The sequence below is a fragment of the Channa argus genome, chromosome 13 (genome assembly GCF_033026475.1).
Source record: "Channa argus isolate prfri chromosome 13, Channa argus male v1.0, whole genome shotgun sequence".
In the NCBI taxonomy this organism is placed as follows: Eukaryota; Metazoa; Chordata; class Actinopteri; order Anabantiformes; family Channidae; genus Channa; species Channa argus.
In genome coordinates this window covers 27,081,239-27,101,003 of record NC_090209.1, presented here as the reverse complement: position 1 = coordinate 27,101,003, position 19,765 = coordinate 27,081,239, and the positions used below count along the sequence as shown (strand labels likewise).

Here is a 19,765-nt window from a genome sequence, read left to right as displayed (position 1 = left end):
TGGTATCAAGACGACCCTCATGCTCTAAGATGGGGTTGTTAGGTGTGGCCCTCGTGTTGGATGTGTAAAGTGGTCTTAATCTTCCTGGGGATGGATGAGGGCAGGATGAAAAATGGGAGACCTCCTCCTCTGTTGAGAGAAGGATTCTCAATTTGAGCATAAATGGCTTCATGTACTCCTCTCTCATACCATCTGTCCAAAATGTGGACATTGTCATCCTTAAACGAGTGTTATTTGTCCTTCAGGTGTAGGTGCCCGGCTGATTCTGGTCCTGATTCTGGAAGTGTTGGTTCTCCTGTGCTGGGCCATCCTCTTGTGTAAAGGCGGTTTGGTTCCTCCAATGTAGAGCTCTGAGCACTCTTTACTGCACAGGACTGCATACACTACTTTGCTCTTCTTGTGTTTAGGTGTTTGGTCTTTCGGGTGGATGAGTCCTTGTCTCAGTGTGTTGGTGGGTTTGATATGAACAGGTATGTGGTGTTTTCATTTGAATCTGAGTTTCTGCTCTATCCATTGTATCTTCTGTTAGATTTGGCCAAAACCTCTCTCTCCGGATGAGTGGTGAGTTCCCTGTTTGAGGTTCTTTACTGACTTGTCCATTGTATTTCTTGTTGTTGCTCACCTTTCTTACTCCTGGTGCCCTCCTCTGGTATCTGTTTGCAGGGGTTGTGCATTATGGATACATTGTGTGACTCTGTCCAAAACTGTCATTTGACAATTTCCTTTTCTATTTACTTCGATTCTTTTCTAATTCTCGCTTTTATTCTGAAACTTTGAAGTACGTCTGTCATCGTTGACGCAATTCCGGTGCGGAGCGGCTTGTTTATATGAGGTTTCAGTGTGCTAACGGAATGCTAACGGAATGCTAACGGAATGCTAAAGGGAAGTTTGTAGGTCGATTATGAGTCAGAAACGTTAAAGTTCACATTAACCAGAATCTCAGCAGGTTTTCAGCTGCTGGTGTTTCTCTTTAACACAGGTAAAAGTGTGTTTTTGAAAGAGAAAGCAGTGAAAATGTCTTTACCGGCCAATGCTAACGTGGATCATAAGGTTCTGCAGTATGAAACCTTCATCAACGAAGTTCTGAGGAGAGATTTACAGTAAGAGACATGTGACACGTAAATGGGTTTATTCACGTTAATACGGTCTGATTTAGTTATACACTGTGTTTTTTTGTGGAGAATCGTAATGTGAACTGTGGTGTGGACAGTTATGTATTTCCTTAGTAACTGCTGACTGGGTTCTTCAAACCAAAGTAGATTGATGGTGAATTACTGACTGAAGCTTTACAGAAGCTGTACAGTTGATAATTTCACCTCATGATCCGGGGCTGAACCATAACTTTTTAAAGATTGGTTAGTGACTGTCTTTAAAATAAGTAAGTGTAAATGCTTTTTATTTTCCTCATATTTTAAGGTGAATTATGGCACTTATGGCTTACACAAATGATATAATCCACCGTATGTGTAATATTTAAATTTTTGAATTTTGGCTTAGCAACACATAACAACTAGGTGTGGTCCGGACCCCTGGAAAAAAAAGAAAACATTGGAAGGGCATCAAGTGTAAAAACTTATTAGGCAAGTCAACGTGCGGAACCCTGAAGGAGATGCCAAAAGCTGTTCACCTAATACATCACATTTAAAAACATACTGTTGGCCCTGTGAAGTGGTGATGGCTACTTTTTGCTAGCTTTTGGTTTCAGTGGCATAAATGCAGTTTTTGTGTCTGATGTTTTGCAGGAAAGTGTTAGAGCAGAGAGATGCAGTTTATGAGAAGATCTCTCAGTATTTGCAGCTAAAGAACACCATCCAGAGTCTGCAGGTAAACGCACAAGAAAACTAAATGTATATTAATCACAAGTTTGCATCCACGTTTGTCAAATGTCAAAAAGAGTAAAACATAATTTTCTTTATCAACATATTTAACCCACACTCAGCTAGTACAACTGTTTACAATTTTACAATTTTTATTTGGGGGGGGGTGCAAACCTTTGCACTAATTTAAAGGTAACTGTTACTTCTGATGATAAAAGAACATTTGTAGCATGATGTGCAATATTATTATCTTAGAGTTAGGGTTTGCGTTATTATTATTCATTATAGGGGAATGCAAAATTAATCCTAAATCTAGTATTAGATCCATGTGCATTATTATTATGTTAATGTTCTCATCAGTTAGTGTATTTAAAATAATATAGTAAAATAATTACAAAATGATAATAAGAAAATCTTTATACTTTAGTTATATCTTTAGTTTACTATTATAAATAGAAAACTAAAGTGTCTAATACTTATAAAGCATCTTATTCTAGATATGTGCTCTCATCTCACTGTGCATCACAACATTTTTCTCTCGTTATAAACACATTTACCTGCAGAAATCACCTGTTAAATACTTGGTTCATACCATGATTCTTATGGTTTTTCTCATGAACTCATTCATAGTCAAAGAAAGTCTAAATAATAGTACGATGTGAGTGAATACTCTCGTGTTTTCCTGCAGGATTCGGGCTCCAAACAGCTAAAGACAGATGTCGACCTCGGCTGTAACTTCTATGTCCAGGCTGAAGTGTAAGCTGCAGATTACATTGTTCATTATCATTAACAGTTCCTATCATTGCTCAGTCTCAGCAGGATAACTTAAATCTCGTAGCTTGTCCCTTTTTGCTGCTGTCTGACTGGTGTTTTTGAACAAAGCACTATACAGCAGCATCTGTTAATCCCATGCTCTGCTCTGTCTCTGTCAGAGACGACTCGTCCAGGATCTTTGTGGCAGTCGGGTACGGTTTCTTCGTGGAGATGGACTATGATGAAGCTGTGCGATTTATTGAGAAGAAGACGAGTCAGCTCACAGCGTCAGTTCTCGTCTCTGTTTGAATCTGCAACTTTTTCCCAGTTTAAAAAATGTGTTCATGATCTTTGGAAACTTCCAAATCAGTCTTTTAGAACTGAACATAAAGTTTAGTAATTGTATAATGAATCACAGTGAAAAGAAAAAACAAACTTAAACAGCTTTAGTTTCAGTTGTATGTCAGCTCTGTGCTAGCTGTGCCCATGGGCGGCCTGGTGGCTCAATGGGTAGAGCAGCATGACGGAATGCAGAAGTCTGCAGGATCAAATCCCAGCCTACCCACCAGGTGTGACCCTGAGCAAGACGCTGAGCCGGGTGACCTCTGTTGCTTCGCACTGCTCCCCCCAGGGGGATGGATTAGATGCAGAGAAAGAATGTCATTGTATATGTATATGTGCTCAATGACGACAACAAATATTCTTTATGAGGACAGATGCTAATCATGCTAATTTCTTGTTTTCCAGCTTCACAGAGCAGCTGACCAAAGACTCCGCTAAAATAAAAGCCAACATCCGCATGGTCCTGGAGGTCAGTTTGTTCTGTCCAAACACTGATGATGTTTTATCAGTTTTAACCACAGCTGCCAGTTCTTATTAATAAGACACTGTGGATTTCTTTAGACATGTTATAGATATTTTTATGTTACGTTTTTTTTCCCAGAAAATTATAAAATTTCTTTAAGTAGTACAAAACTTTGGGGAAGTTCATTCAGGAAAACACTTTAGGGGATTTAAAAAATACACAAATGTTTGAGGGATATTTGAGTTTTGAAAACTTTCCATTTTAAAATGTTTAACTAATTTACAAATATATATTACACAATCGTCAAATTTTTTAGTACAAATATTTTTGTATCTTCTACAAATATTTGGAGATGTTGAATAATACAGTATTTATCCACAGCATTTGGTGTTAGGGTTAATGATTTAGGGTTTTAACGACATGTTTAATATTCTCACAGGGACATTTAGACTCTTACACTGCTTCTTCTCCTCAGGGTCTAAGGGAGCTGCAGGGACTGAAAGACCTGCCAGACGGCAGAAGAAGAGAAGTTTTCTAGACTTGTCCACATGTGGGACAACTACAGGGGACAGTTAAAATTTTCAACCATTTAACACCTGCTGATGTCAGCAGGATGTTTTTCTGAATGTGGACATACAGAACTGTACATGGATAAAGATAGAAGGATTTAACGACAGAGTTGAAGGAAATGATGAGACAAGAAGAGTGGAGACTGTTAATGCAGCGCATTGAAAATGGTGCGATGTTAGGACACATAACTGTCCCCATACTTTTAGGCAATGTATTCAGAGCTGTTTTGTCCAGTTTGAATAAAGACTAAAGAGATATGCTATTATCAATGTGAGAATCAAGGCTGTAATGGTGAAAACATGAGCAATCATCCATCGGCTTTCAGAGTTGCTCCGTTAACTGCTCAGTGCCTGTTGCCATGGAAACTGGATGCTAAATTGAGGTAGTGGAGTAAAGAAGCTGAGGGAAATAAACATCCAGAAACATTTCATGAAGGAAAATGTGACACTGACAGCACACTGTTGATTTTTATCAGGTGAGTAACAGTAGTGAAAAGTAATCAAGTTTTCTCAAGTACAATCTTTGAATATTTAAACTTGAATTTCCATTTCCCATACTTTGACTTCACTACATTTATTTATAACTATAGAGACTTTTCACAGTCGGAAGAATAAAACCCTTTCATCTGCTTCCCAGCTGTACAAAATGTATGTGGCATGATATTTGGTAGATTCTTACATATGATCATTATAACAATGTAAACTCGTAAAAATCAGCTCCAATCACTACCAGCTTGGAAATTAAAGTGGTGAACGTAATGTGTCAATAAATATAATAGAATAACATTTTCACTGATGTGAAATAAATAGTACTTTTACCATTGGTACTCATATTCCTTTTACCTTTGGTAACATATAATTTATTATGAATAATTGTTTTAATACTTATATCCCGTGGTACTGATACTTTTACTTAATCCAGTAATCTGAGTAGTTCTTCCAGCCACTGGTATATAATTTAGTACACATGCTGTTGCATATGTAACATATACAACAGAAGATTTGTTAAACTTTAACTATAATGTCACAATTACAATTATAAAATGTATATGTTTGTAACGGATATAATAGGCAGGAAGCAGGAAAGAGCAGCAGAAAACTTAAAGACTACGTGCAATTATTTTAAAATTGTACTTTTAAAGTATGCGAGTAATGATACTTACATTCATGAAAGCGGATTAACGTTAAACTCAACAGACTTTTAATTTGAAAAGATGGGAGGAAGTTTACCTGTTGAAACGACGGTTAACTTGACTGTGTGAAAGTATCGAGGAGGCGTTTGTCCAAACAGGAAGAAAGTGGGAAATGTAACCGAAGTGATTAATTTAGTCTTCACAGGCGGGCACCGAGAACGACCCACCGGGTGGCTTCTACAAAGTACTTTTCCTCCGGGTCGGACGACTGTGGACGGTTTGCATTGAACTGTGAGGCTCCAGTCCGCAGTCAGCAGCGCTGTTTGGGGGCTGACGCACCAGCGGGAGCGGAGGAAGGTGGGGGGCTGTCACAGTAGCAGGCTAGGCTATGCTAGGTTAGCTGGTTAGCAAGCTAGGACAACAGCCTCAGCCTCTAGAAAAAAATACTGAAGAAACTTTTATGACAAAAAAAAAAAAATCAGAAACAGCTGGGAGTTTAAACAGCCGCTGTGGAAACTGAGGAAAAAAATAACACAATTTTATCGCCAGAAATGAAAGGGAGCGTTAGCAATGCTAGTTAGCCACACAGTCAGCTAGTTAGCGCTCACCAACGCTTGTCAATACATCCTGGCACTGCCAGCAGGGATGCAGCGTTAGCGGAGACAAAAACAACTTTATTTACATCCCCACAAATTTAGTATGCTTTTTATGCTAAGATAAAGCTGTCCGTTATGAATTTAAGGGTATATCCTAAGTTTTAATTAGCTACAAGTTATATACAACTAAAAGGCAGTAACGTTACACACGCGAAGTTTTTAGTTTCTAAAATACATTTCGGATTTTGTGGTTGTGTTTTTCATTTGGGGGCTGATTGAACTTAATTACGTGCTGTCGCTCAGTGTTTTAGCATGGAGGCAGGGGATCCTGGCAGCAGCAGCTCGGAGCGGTTACATAATGCCTGCAGGTCGGGAGAGAAGCTGCTGAACGTTTCGTCCTCCTCAGCCCCGCTCTGACAGCTCTAACCTGCCCCCCACCTTTCTGAAAACACCTAGACAGACAGACAGACAACAAAACGGCATGGAGGAGGTCTGACCGTGCAGAAAGACAGGAATCAAAAACACTCAAGACTGAACGTTTCGCTGAAGATGGATTCAAACCCGCTGATAAACGGTAAGATGCTGCAGATGGAGCTGCTCATGCTGTGTAACACGTTGGTAATAGAGGATACAGCTGTGTGTTTGTGTGCGCGCGCGCGTGCGTGTGAAAGAGAATGTGTGCGTGTGCAGTTCGGAGGGAAGCAGCAGTGTTGCAACAGGTGTGTGAACGCTGAGGCCTTGCAGCCGCCTGCAGCTGTGTGTGGGGGATATTAAAGCACGTTTTATTGTGATGTTGAATGTTGGGTTTGGAGCTGCTTTGTAATGTCATGCCAGAGGCTTGTAGAAGCCTGCAGCACGTCTACACTTGAAGTCTATTAACACTGTGCACATTTTGGTCAGTTTGAGATAGAAGTTGACACTCGTGAGAGAAACGTGTGGTTGTCTGTGCTTTGACAGTACTGTAGATCCCACTGAGACACATCTACTGATGGCAGAGCTTTGCTAACCAAAGACTGAGTGCAGTAAACTTCACATGGCAGAAATTTAGGAGTTTCTACATTCAGCGTGTTTACATGAAATTAGTGGGAGTCAGCGCTCTCCAGGAGAAAAACAAGTGGGGGAAATCAGGTTTGTATTCACATAGCATCAGATACCGGAGAAGGACTTTTAGAACTGCGTTTACTGAAAGCAGGTGTGTCTTCTGGTACTACAAACCAACTGTTGTCCATTTTATACAGCTTCAGTTTTACATAATGCTGCATGATAAGTTTTAACAAACTTTTATTAACTTTGCAAATTTACAACATAAAAAGTTAGGTGTTTCAAGGTATTTTTCAACAATCCCCCTATAGATGCTTTAACATCAGCCTGACATAAATATGTCAAAAGTGTGACTTCAGCTTTGTCTCATTCAAAAAATGAGACACAGCACAATGCATGTGGAAAGCTCATTAGCTGCATGTCTGATTGCAGATTAAAACTAACCAAACATTTAAAGTAGCACAGCTATTGAACTAAAAGATGGGACAATGTGTCTTGTAGTCTATGAGCCCTGTTCCAAACTGTCTCCTCACTGCATAGGAGACAGTCCTAGATCCATCTTACAAATGATAAACAACTCCACACTTTACAGGTGTGGAAAAACAAACTTAAGGAACTTTTGCTAAATCAACCCCTAAGTCATGACTTTTCCACAAATCTCACCTTTTAAGTAGTGGTGGTAATAAATAAACAAGAAACAGCAGTAAACGTTGTCTAAACATTAGATCCTTTTTCAAGATTTCTAATAAAAACGGGGAAATAATGAGAACTGGAATCAATAAGCAGAATTAGAATTAGAATCTGTGACTTGCCTGAAGTTGTTACAGATCAAGTATTTGAGAGCTGATGTGCTTTGGTCATCAATTCTCCTCTCACCAGAGGTAACCACACATTACAGCTAATTTGCCGCATACAGACACTATAAATCTGACCGGCATCTTGACGATTCTTTATAAAGCTGATATAAATTCTATTAATATGAAAATGAAAACAGGGTTAACACTTTGTATGTAGCACGGATCTAAGTCATTAATGTTTCATGGAGTTATAAAGGTAGTTAGTAGTAATCTCGTGTTCACTTCAAATGAGAGATTATGGAAAATTCTACCTCAAATACACTGTGCACAGCTCCACAATGAAATAAGGTTTTAATTTAAATAGTTACAAAACTAGATAATCGGTAATTGGTAGTAAATGCAACTGCATGATGCCTTCCACCTGCCTGCAAATAGTCATTGCTGTTTGGACCTTACCAAATTTAGCTGCACATGAGCAAAATCTCTGGTGGCATTCTGGACATTTGGGACGGCATCTAAGTTTCTCCTCGCAGTGTTGAAATAAAGAAGAATCTCATTGGGGCAGTTTGCCTGACGGAAGAGTTGGAGAACAAATTCAGGTCTGCAACACAGACAAATAAACTAATGCAGGTTTCAGACTGACAAATGCTAAACATGAATAGAGACAATTATTGAGGGTTTATTCTGTCTGTATGGAATTTGTTGAAGTGACCATTAATTTAGAAATGAATTGGTAATTTTAAACACAATTTAACCCCTCTTTTTTGTCTTGGTGGACTGTGGTGTTTTTTACCTACATGTTGTGTAACTACTGCTTGAATGAAAAGGATAACAGTCAGCATTTGTGTAATTTTATATATAATTTATCTCAGTGGAAGGTTTCTTAAGAAGGACACTGGTTTAAAACTGTGTTGTCAGACTGACATCAGCATCCCATCTTATTACAGATGTGATGGTGACTGTTATCGTGGAGGCAGTCTTAGGTCAGTGATGCAATATTCACATATTGTCATGGCAGCACTGACGCACTCCAATGTGAGTGTTAAACTGTATTTGTGTGATATGACATGTTTCTGATGACATGGTCTGAGTCAAAAAGCACAGCAGCTGATGACTCTTGTATCAGCACGTGATACAAGAGCCTTTTTGCTGCATGGATCAATAATTTCCTTAAGTTTATGCGCACAAAATAGATAAACACCATTAAAATGATCAGTTTTATTAAACAAACAAAGAAGCTTTTACTCCCAGTAGATGCTTCAAGCAGTGAGTTAAAAGACTCAAAATTTGTTGACCCTGTTTGGATTTGTGTTGTTAATTCTCACGTTTATCATAATAATGTACCTGAGCCATCAGCTGCATCCCAGGTGTTCGTCAGCTATTCTTGTCACCTTTTTAAGGCTCCAATTATGTTTTTAAAGTAAACCTGAAAACTTGAGATGAAACTGCCATCACATTTTTTTTCAGATGTACTTTCCTTAAATATTAGTGTGTCTGCTGGTTTTTAGAAAACTGTAAATGCACACTTCCGCACAAATTCTTCTGTGTAATCGCAGTCAGTTTGATGGGCAGAGAGCTAATGAAATACCATTCTCTGTTAAGAACAACCAGGTTCAGTACAGATGTTTCAGTGGCAGGTGGTGGAGAAATGTGGAGTAAGATGATAGCTGAAGATGAGGAACATCTGACCGCACAGCTGTGTCCACAACTGAACAACTACAGTATTTACTCAAAAGTGTGCAGTTGGCCTAATAATTTCAGAAATCAACTTGGTTATAAACCACACAGTTCTCAGTTCTCTAGTTCTGCTACTTACTTCACCTGCTAACGTTAAAGAGTTTCATATTCACAGTTATTATCAGGCAAGGCCTGACAGGTTCTGATATCATCCTCAGCCTAATTGTGCTGCTCCAAAACCAACCAGGTGCATGTGTGAACATCATACAGACTGACCCTCTAAGCCCAGAGGCTTTGGCAATGTAGTAATGACCGTGTGATCACTTTATTAACATTGATTTTATTTTAATGATAAATTCTTAAAATACTTAGATGGGTATAAAAAGACACTGAGGAAATCAGTTTCACTCATCTTTTAAACTCTGAATTTATTAATTTAAGCCAGTACTTTAAATCTGTGAAAATAAACCAAAAACACTACATAATTTTCAGGCTCAATACAAATGTAAGAAATTGCAGCCTGTTCAGTTTAACCATTCTGAACATGAACACAACCCTAAACCCCATTGTTGCTTTGATAAACTATTAAAAGCACATCAGGGGAACACTCTACTACCTTGTGCAACATTTTCTTTAATTAAGAAAAATAAGTTTTATATTTTTTCAATAAAAGAACTCTAAAGGATGAAAATAACTGTTGACTTATATAATCTCTAAAATTGATTTCTGCAAGTAAGACTGGAGTAAAAACTGATGGTCATTATTTCCCAAACTAATATCTTCAATAAACTTAGAACAACAACAAAACAGATCTGTGGCACATATGAATTGGCTAATGTCAGGTTCTGGATTCCCAGGCGTTAAGTGAGTAGACACAGTTTATTGTTTAGTTATAAGCGTTTTCTTGGGGATTGTGGAAAATAACAAAAATACAGAAAATCACTGGCCTTATCTTTTAAACAATCAGAGAGGAGTAAACACACTTCTCTTCAGCTAGGGAATGTGAGAGGGATGGGATTCTGATGGTGACTTTTATTACATTTGCATGTGATTTAAAACCCCACAGGACAATTACTCAGGCATAACTGTGTTTATAGGGAAGCACATGATGTCCCTTAACACAGTGAGGCCGTGGGTTCTCAGCATTGGTTAATATCTTCTGGCTGTAGTTGAGATTTGTGATGGACTGGTGTCAACAAGATGAGAAACCACAGAAGAACAGGATGTGGTGGGGAAACCATTCTGCTGCTCTAGTAGAGAAAGTGAACGCACCTGTGGTTTGGTTTCTATCTTCACCTCTACTCTAAGCTTGACAGTCATTTGTGTAATGAGTTGTAGATGGGGTAGAGCAAAGTCATTGTTTTTTTTAGTATCAAGTGTTAAATAGTTTACAAAGTAGTTGGAAATGTAGACTGTTAGAATTAGACTTAATAAATAAAAAATGTTAAGTCCCCGGTACACTTGACAAAAACTGAACTTGGGTTCTTATTCGTTCCAAATAAAGGCTGTGTGAGGACATACTTAGCTGTCTCTTAGGAGAACCTGCCTACATGACAACGCCCATCAACTCTACAGCTTGTTCATACCTTTAGATACATTTAGATAAGATTACAATTTTCAACACTGTGACTGCAGTAAACAGTAACAGCGTGGCTTCACTTCAGGATACATGGGGATAAGACATAGCTCAATACATGTGGGAAGATAATGACTGCAAGTCTGGTTGCACAATAAATCTGACCAAACATTTTAAATCCTCTTGTCAAAATGGCTTTGAGATGCTGAACCTTTGTTTTCTCCTGGTGACTCAGGAGCTTTCAGTAGCAGTAGTAAAGTTGAAACATGCTGGGTAAGTGTAGTTTATTTTAAGGAAATTTGCAACAATCTAGTGTGACTAAGTTTGGGATTTTATAGCATTTAGTAAATTATTTAATCTTTTACTGAATAGGCCAACAAAGTTGAAAATAAAATTTTAAAAAAATCAAATGTTGTTCTGGTTTTTGTTTTTTTTGGTTGAGAATATAAAAATACTACGGTATTACAGTAAAGCTTACTACTGATCACAGCCTGTGATTATACTAGAGAATGTTGAATGACAGCAGATAACCTCTGCAGTCTTATACACTAAATTATACAACACAATCTAATTAATACAAGCACCGGAGGCATGATTCACTATGGTTGCAGATTATCTTTTGCTAGACATCAAGGACACAAAAGGCTCCCTAGAAAAATGCATTAAAAAACGGAAATAATAGAAATTCATTTTAGAATGCTCTTAAATAATTTAGTTTTCTCAATGCTTTGCTCTTTTATTTTTTTAATTCAGATTAAATAAATCTATTTTCTGAATTGTTTTTATTTGAAATATCCAATGTCGATATTCTAGGTTGTGTCTGTTCTCGGTAAATATGTATATATGTGTGAAATATATGTATTTGTTGAAGTATAAATTAAATCACCAACCAAGTTTGTGAAGGTCAGGACAGACTCTATACCCAAGGACCTCTCTCAGCAGTGCCAATGCACTAACTGCACAACTGCCATTTTTTGTACTGAGCATGTGAAACGTACACTTCAGTTCTGTCCCCTTACTGTACATTGATATGGCTAAAGAGGAAAACAAAGGATTTAACTTTCATATGTAAGATCAGAGGTCTGATCTGGAAACAATACTGTCAATTGTTAATTCTTAATGAGTGGCACCAAGTTTGTTAAATTGTGATTCTCTACTCACGTTTGGTTGTCAGCCTGCATCCTAGATTTGCTTGTTCATTGATGCCATAGACCTTAGTTGTTGTCCAAAAACTAATAAAATCACATTAGCCAGACACAACACTCCACTGGATGACACATTTTCCTTCTAAAAGCATTGAACTTTCCAGCTTTGATAATGTGCAACATTTAAGCTTGAATAAAGGAGTCTCTGAAGATTGTGGACAATATTTACAAGGGTCTTGGTTTTTCGAAAATGAGGTTTTATGTGGACAGTACAGCTGACTGTGTTAAAGCAATATTACCTCTGATTACAACATTTAAAGAATTGAATTACCAGTTTGTAGATTCTACTTCATTCTGCCCTTGTCATGGAGTGACATGATTGACATGAACACAAACAATGCAGATCAGCTTGTATAGCAGTGCTCTGTAATGTCTGGGCATGCCCTTTAGTTCCATTGTATTGGTACATCAGATTCACAACTGTGACATTAAACCTGTGTTAGTGTCTCTAGTTATATTTACTCTGTTTTGGATTTTCATGGCCAGTCAAATAAACTGTGGAATATCTGCTCTTCAGTTTGACTATTAAATTCTCTGTAGTGCATGCCGGTTGATGATTCATTTATATGCTCTTATGTTTTTATTCTACTATTTGTGTGTGTGTGTGTGTGTGTGTGTGTGGGTGTGTGTGTGAGGGAGAGAAACTGAGTGAGAGAGTAAAAGTGTATGTGTATTACTGTATGAGCTGCTCTAAAAAAAAATCCCCTTTAGTGGGATTAATAATGTTTGAGTTGAACTAAATACAAGAAGAAGTTGTTTTACATTTTGGGAAATACTATTTGGTTTTTTACTTTCTTCCAAAGAGTTAGAAATTGACACACCCACAATCACTCTAATTCCTAAAGGATAAAGCTTTTTTTCCTCCAATCTGACAACTTTACTTGGAAGCCAACTGGAGTTTCACATGAAATGTCTCTTAGTAATTTAAATTTTGAATTTTACTGGCCTTCCACAGTTTTAAGTAAACACATCTGCAGTAGTTTAGTTGGAGCTTAAGTCAAGAGCACCATAGCCACATGGCCAGCTTCAGTGATGGTCCTTGGAACCTTCATTCAAGTTTTGTCTCATACTACAGTGACTTCAGACAGTTGTTTTTAGTGTATTGAAACACAGGCTTTTAACAATTTAAGAATAAATCTATAATGCAGTATAAGAATACACAATGTACTAATAATACTCGTACCACTTTTAGTAAAAATGCTACCTCTGAAACTACAACACAAATGTGTACAGTGTTATGTTTCCAGGCATACATTTACATGTAGTCATTTAGCAGTTGCTTTTATCCAAAGCGACTTAAAAGTGTGGTACAAGGCAGCAGAAATCTAAGTCATGGAGAAAACATAAAAGCAAAGTTCTCTCAGACAAGTGTTTACATTTCATGAGATGCAAGTCCAAGAAAAAGCAGAAAGGATGTTTTTTTGTTGTTTTTAATCATTAGATTGAAGTGCATAGGAAAGTGCAGAAGTGTTCTGTTTTCAGCAGATTTCTGAATATTGGCAGTGAGTTTGCTGAGCGTGCAGACTTTGGTAGCTCATTCCATCATCGTGTGATCATTGCGCTGAAGAGTTTTGCTTGGTGTCTTCTGTGCGGTGCTGGGACCACCAGAGCGTGAACTAAATCCTGAAGCATTCAGGGACAGTACCGCTACTGTTGAACTGTGTTTTAAATGTGCTTAGTTTCCAAAAGAATTTGATGTTTCACATTATTGCACATTTAAAAGACAAAACAAAAATGGAGGACTCTAATGAATAGGAGCAGCCTTTTAATGTCAGGAGTTAATTTAGCCGTGTCTTGTTCTGATTTTTTTTTATCAGCATTGATGACTTAAAATTTACTGTGGCAAGATCTTGCATGCCCTATAATAATGGAAAGCAGATGATGTTCATAACGTCTCTTTGAGTTTTTCTCTACACTTTCTCCCACATTGACAGGTACTACAATGGCACTTTTTGGTAAATGGTTATTGGCTAACTCTGGTTCAGGTTCAGAAACGAAGAGACCAAAAAGTTTTTTATGTTGAGGTATATTTTGATGAGATTGTTTGAGAGGCACAATATGGCCATCATGGCAGAAATGTGTGGGTGCTTTTCTTGCTGCGTTTTTATTCAGACAATCGGGAGAGAGCAGAGTATGAGACAAAAGTTACAGTAAACATTAGATCCTGAGCCTCGAGAGTAGAAAGGGACAACAGGTTGGGGTTGGTAAAAATTAAGGTAAGGGGAAAAGCATGTCCACAGGAAAACAGTCTTCTAAAGCTAACTATAAACTGTAGTGCAGTGAGTTGGAGAAAAGGGTGCCTGTTCAAAATGAAGTTGGCAAGTGTTGAAAGTGGACACGTAAACGTGTTTAGCCGCCCTGCAACAAACAGCAAGCACCATGTAAATGCTCTGGTATGGTTGTATAAAGTCATTTTAGATAGAATCTCTAAATGCAGCCTAAGCAAGAATGTGAAGGTGTCATGTTATTCTTGTTTTTTCTGACACACCTCTTATATCTGATTTCATCTAACTTTATTCAACCAAAGCAGAGCATCTTTACTTTGCTTGCTGTTTGTAGGGTGTGTTCAGATGTGTTTGTGTTTCATCTTTGAACACTTTGTATCATATTTTTGAACAAGCACCTGTTTTTCTTATTAGCTGCACTACAGTTTATAGTTGGTGTCATATTACAATAACAATTACAATTAGTAATTCAGCAGATGCTTTTATCCAAAGCGACTGGGAACAACTGTGGGGTTCAGTGTGTTGGCCAGGGACACCACCATGGAGTCAGGAGGGCCTGCAGTCGAACCACTGAGCCTCTGGTTCGTAAATGACTGCTCTACAAACTAAGCTTCAGCCTCCAAATCTTTAGGCAAGTGCACCAAGATGGCCATGCTGCACCCCTTAAATTATCTTGTCAAAATAGGCTCAACATGAAACACTTTGCAGTCCACATACAAACATCTATGGATCAGAGTTTGACACTGACCACCAACCTAAAGAATTGCCATTGTAATTATTGTTGGTTCACCCTTGTGGCTCTTTTTCTGTGACAGGTTGTAGCAGGTGAACCATCTTGTTGTGTAGAATATTTGGCTGTACTAAACCTGCAGAAGCCTGGATAAAAGAGTTTAAGCTTTGAGTGAGAGGTGAAGGTTCACCACTATAAAGGAAAGAGATTTGGTGGGTTTATAACGCAAGACCCAACTGGAGTATTTTGCTCTCATAATGGTTCGATGCCATAATCCTAATCAAAATTTGATTAATTGCACAGCCTTCCCTCCTGCAGAGCAAAGTGCTGTGACTACTACACAACAGCAGCCTCTTCACATGTGTCTCTCTCTTTCTGTTTATATGTCTCTTGTCCCTCATGCCTCTCCATTGGTTACCATTGATTAAAGGTCCCTCACCATGGCAATAGTTTCCACGGTGATTGATGGGTTAGTTATGCAACTGGTCAGCCAATTGTAATGAGCCTTATTTGCACCTCTCGCTGTGATCTGGTTAAGGTTGACCTTCTCTTAAGGAGAGTCCCTTCATTGCTCTTGAAGAGTCTTTATTCAGTTTAATTCTTTGTGTGCTTGTTCTCGGTCTACTTGTGTCTGGCTCTACATCCATCATTATTCATACCACATTCATTTATTGGTGTGTCTGTAAAGCCAGAGTACCTGCAGGTCTTAAAGCCTTAAAAGAATCAAGTGACTTATTTCCTTTAAAGGCCTCACAAGGTTCACAAAGTTTGTTTTAAATTAAAGTCTTGATTAGGTTTTTTTAGCTTATGTAGACATAAGTTCTGTCTAATTTTGCAATTTTTAGGATTATTATTAACATAGCCAGTTAATAATATCACAAATCACACATTTGTCTTAGTAGGCTGCACAAACTATAAGGCAATGAATCCTTCATGAGTCTTAAATTTGATAAGAAAAATTCTGTAATAACAACTTTTTAATGGGGAAAAAAACGGAAGAAGTTTAGCAAATGACAGACAAATATACTCAACCTAAATGAATGTTTTATGAATATTGAAAATATGTGAATTATTTCAAACAATTGTAAACAAAAAATGCACTTAGCAAAATGAATCAATTTGTATTATAAAATAATTATTTGTGGAGCAGGAGCAGGAATTTCTAATTCACTGTATTTTTAAATCATCAAATACATATCAACTGTATGATCATCTTGGAAGCTGTAGTGTTTCATTCTCTAGTGTTGAACTGTGTTTTACTACTAATGTTTCTATTAAATGTTAAAAGTTAGTAATGAAGGTCAGCAAGTAGAAGGGTCGTCCACTAATATCAAAGGTAAAAAAGTATTTTAGTGTTATTTCTATGAATAAGGGATTTTAGTTTTGAATGAAACACTAAATTTTTCTTCCAACGTGAGCTTTTGTATTAAAAGTTGAAAATAACTTAAGGGATTCAATGTTGTATGTCCTTTTTCGTTTTGGTTTTGTTTTGTTTTTTGCAGATAAGTCAGAAATAATACAGTGTTATAGGGAATTATAAATACTGATAACAGGTCAGGATAAAAACCAGAGAAAGAATGTTGATTAAATGTGAATCTGACACATAAATATAACATCTGTAGACTTAGCCTTTTAAATATGAGGTGTTTAATTGATCCAAATTCTGAAGGACCAGAGTATTATGTTTTGTAGCTTTAAACACTGATATGCCATTAGTGAGTCTTTGAATAATGCATAATACGATACATACAGGCAGGAGTGTTACTCCACCCTTTAATTACATCTAAATTAAATGGAGCTCATGGTGTGTGTGTGTGTGTGTGTGTGTGTGTGTGTGTGTGTGTGTGTGTGTGTGTGTGTGTGTGTGTGTGTGTGTGTGTGTGTGTGTGTGTGTTAAATAGTCAATAAAGACTTTTAACAGGAAAATAAAATGCATCTTGTTAAAAACAATGTGCTGTGTTTGAACAGTTTAGTAAATAGCAGTCGCTTGACTTGCAACAGGTGCAGAGATACCTGCAGGTAGCATCTGTGTTTTAGTTGGTTATTCATAGTAAAATAAATGGTAAATGGTCTGAACTTATTTAAGAGTTTTGTACCTGTTGGCACTCAAAGCGCTTTACACTGCTTCTTACCTATCCATTTACACTCACACTCACACACACACTCACACACCGATGGGGGAGATGCTATGCAGCTGGCCAACGGTCACCTGGTGCAACTAAGTTGGGGTTCAGTGTCTTCCCCAAGGACACTTGGACATGTGACCGGAGGAGCCAGGGATTGAACCAATAACTGGGGGATTTGGTGGATGACCGCTCTACCACCGTCACCCCATAATAACATAGACAAGTTTTACCAGTTGCAAGATTTTCACCCATCTAGTTTTCTTTTCGTTTGGGCTGTTCCCGTTCAGGGGTCTCCACAGTGAATCATGTGCCTCCATCTAATTCTCTTCTCTCACACCAACTAACTTCATGTCCTCTCTCACTACATCCATAAATCTCCTCTTTGGTCTTCCTCTAGACCTCCTGCCTGGCAGCTCCAACCTCAGCATCCTTATACTGATATATTCATAGTTTGTCCTCTGAACATGTCCAAACCACCTCAATCTGTCCTCTCTGACTTTATCTCCAAAACATCTAACATGAGCTGTCCCTCTGATGTCCTCATTCCTGATCTTGTCCATCCTCGTCACTCCCAAAGAGAACCTCAACATCTTAAGCTCTGCTACCTCCAGCTCTGCCCCCTGTCTTTTCTTCAGTGCCACTGTCTCTAAGCCGAACAACATCTCTGGTCTCACCACAGTCTTGAACACCTTTCCTTTCATTCTTGCTTATACTCTTTTATCACACAACACACCTGACACATTTCTCCACCTGTTCTAACCTGCTTGCATTCGCCTCTTCACCTCTTTTCCACACTCTCTGTTGCTCTGAACCTTCTTCACTATAACCTCACTGTTCCACCTGGGTCTCATTGACACACATGTATTCTGTCTTGCTGCGGCTAAGCTTCATTCCTCTGTTTTACAGAGCAGACCTCCACCTCTCTAGATTTTCCTCCACCTGCTCCCTGCTCTCACTACAAATCACAACGTCATTCGCAAACATCATAGTCCGTGGAGATTCCTGTCTAACCTCATCTGTCAGTCTGTCCATCACCAGAGCAAACAAGAAGGGGCTCAGAGCCGATCCTTGATGCAGACCCACCTCCACCGTGAACTCCTCTGTCACACCTACAGCACCTCACCACTGTCTTACTGCTCTCATACATACATGTCCTGGACAGGCACAAGATGATACTGACTTGTTCTAGTTCCATTATTTTTCATCTGGTAAAGTATTATTATCCCAAACTTGGTTGTCACTTGTGAACTTTTGAGTGTGAGTTGAGTTGACTTTTGACAGATCACATTTAGGAGAGCTGCTCACATTTTATTGTTGTAGTGTTTGTTTTACAAAACACCCTAGTTTACTACTCACTGTTAAGCGTGGCAAAGATGTACTGCTGTGGCAGTTAATACACAACAACCTACTTAAAGACAAAGGTTCAGGCAGTTTCTTTCAGCTGCAGGAGAGTTTGGTCTGTCTAAGGGTTTGGTAAAGCCCGCAAAACAGATCATGGAGGAGGACTTGCCATTGTAGACCATGACTATTTCTCCTGCAGGCAATTGCGTTAGGACTCCTTCAGCTCGTTTGAAAACCAAATGTCTAAGGTTGGCACTACAAAGTCTTTTTATTGTGTTTGAATCTACAGACCTCCTGGTCCTGCGCGTGTGTTTTTAGATGAGATTGAGATTAGTTTTTATCCACTATTATCAAATTGGAGTCTAGTTGGTGAATAGTTGGTGATTTTAACATCTACATAGATGACGCTTCCTGTAACACGGCATTAGAATTAATATCTTTGACCGAATCCTTTAACTTCACACAGCATGTCTCTGGTCCCACACACACAAAGGGCCTTGGACTTGGACTTGGTTTTCAGTTTGGGCCTGTGTGTAGATCAAATGTCTATCAGCGATATTTAAGTGAGTGATCACATTTTTATTCTTTAATTTGTCCTTTTATATGGAGTCCGCTCCATCTAAGGTGATCACTCAACGACGTATTAGAAATCAAGCTGCTGTTGATGGTTGATGGCTGTTGTAGGTTTTCTTCTTTATTTGATCCAAGTTCTTTTAATAAGTGTTCTGATGCTGAGTCATTAGTTCAGTCATTTAATAATCGTGTGTCTGTTTTAAATAATGTGGCACAACTTAAACATAGTCTTATTTTTCCTCAAAAACATTGTCCTTGGCTGAATGAAAGCATCTTTAGTCTCAGGAGAAGTTGTAGAAGTAGAGAGTTTGTGGAAAACCTTTAAACTCGAAGTACACAGATTACATCCAGCGCAATAATCCCACGATGGTGGAACGAGCTAGCAAACGCTGCACGCTCAGCTGACTCTCTCCAAATATTCAAAAAACTGCTGAAAACTGAACTCTTCCGCATCTTCCTATGCGCTTAAATATCTTAAAAAAAAAAAAAAAAAAAAAAAAAAAACCTTTCTGCTCTCTTGCACTTGTATCTCTTGAACTGTGAACACTTTTCTGATAGGACTTTGCTTTGATGTTTTCTCTTTGTCTTAGATTTTTGCTGCCTTGTACCTCACTTGTAAGTTGCTTTGGATAAAAGCGTCTGCTAAATGACTAAATGTAAATGTACATCTTAAGGAGCGGATCACATCTCTAAATGTCACAATTAAACAGGCCAGATCAAATTATTTCACTAATCTTATATCTTCGAAAAAGAAAAATCCTAAAGTCCTGTTTGATACCATTAAAAATATTGTCTTGCCCT

General features: G+C 38.2%; 2 protein-coding genes across 4 annotated transcripts in view; both read left to right on the top strand.

The window, feature by feature from the left end:
• Nucleotides 1–791: 791 nt before the first annotated feature.
• Nucleotides 792–4,210, top strand: uxt (ubiquitously-expressed, prefoldin-like chaperone). The gene is made up of 6 exons (XM_067526552.1): nt 792–1,100; nt 1,743–1,824; nt 2,506–2,573; nt 2,750–2,857; nt 3,318–3,381; nt 3,851–4,210. The coding sequence occupies exons 1-6, from the start codon at nt 1,015–1,017 to the stop codon at nt 3,911–3,913; spliced, it is 471 nt and encodes a 156-aa protein (XP_067382653.1). The 5' UTR covers nt 792–1,014; the 3' UTR covers nt 3,914–4,210.
• Nucleotides 4,211–5,182: 972 nt separating this feature from the next.
• Nucleotides 5,183–19,765, top strand: part of elk1 (ETS transcription factor ELK1) — a 31,042-nt gene continuing 16,459 nt past the window's right edge. The window contains exons 1-2 of one of the 3 annotated variants that reach the window (XM_067526549.1): nt 5,183–5,434; nt 5,977–6,247. In XM_067526549.1, the coding sequence (XP_067382650.1) occupies nt 6,223–6,247 (25 nt within the window). In that variant the 5' untranslated portion in view covers nt 5,183–5,434; nt 5,977–6,222. The other 2 variants (XM_067526547.1, XM_067526548.1) reach the window with 2 other exon arrangements.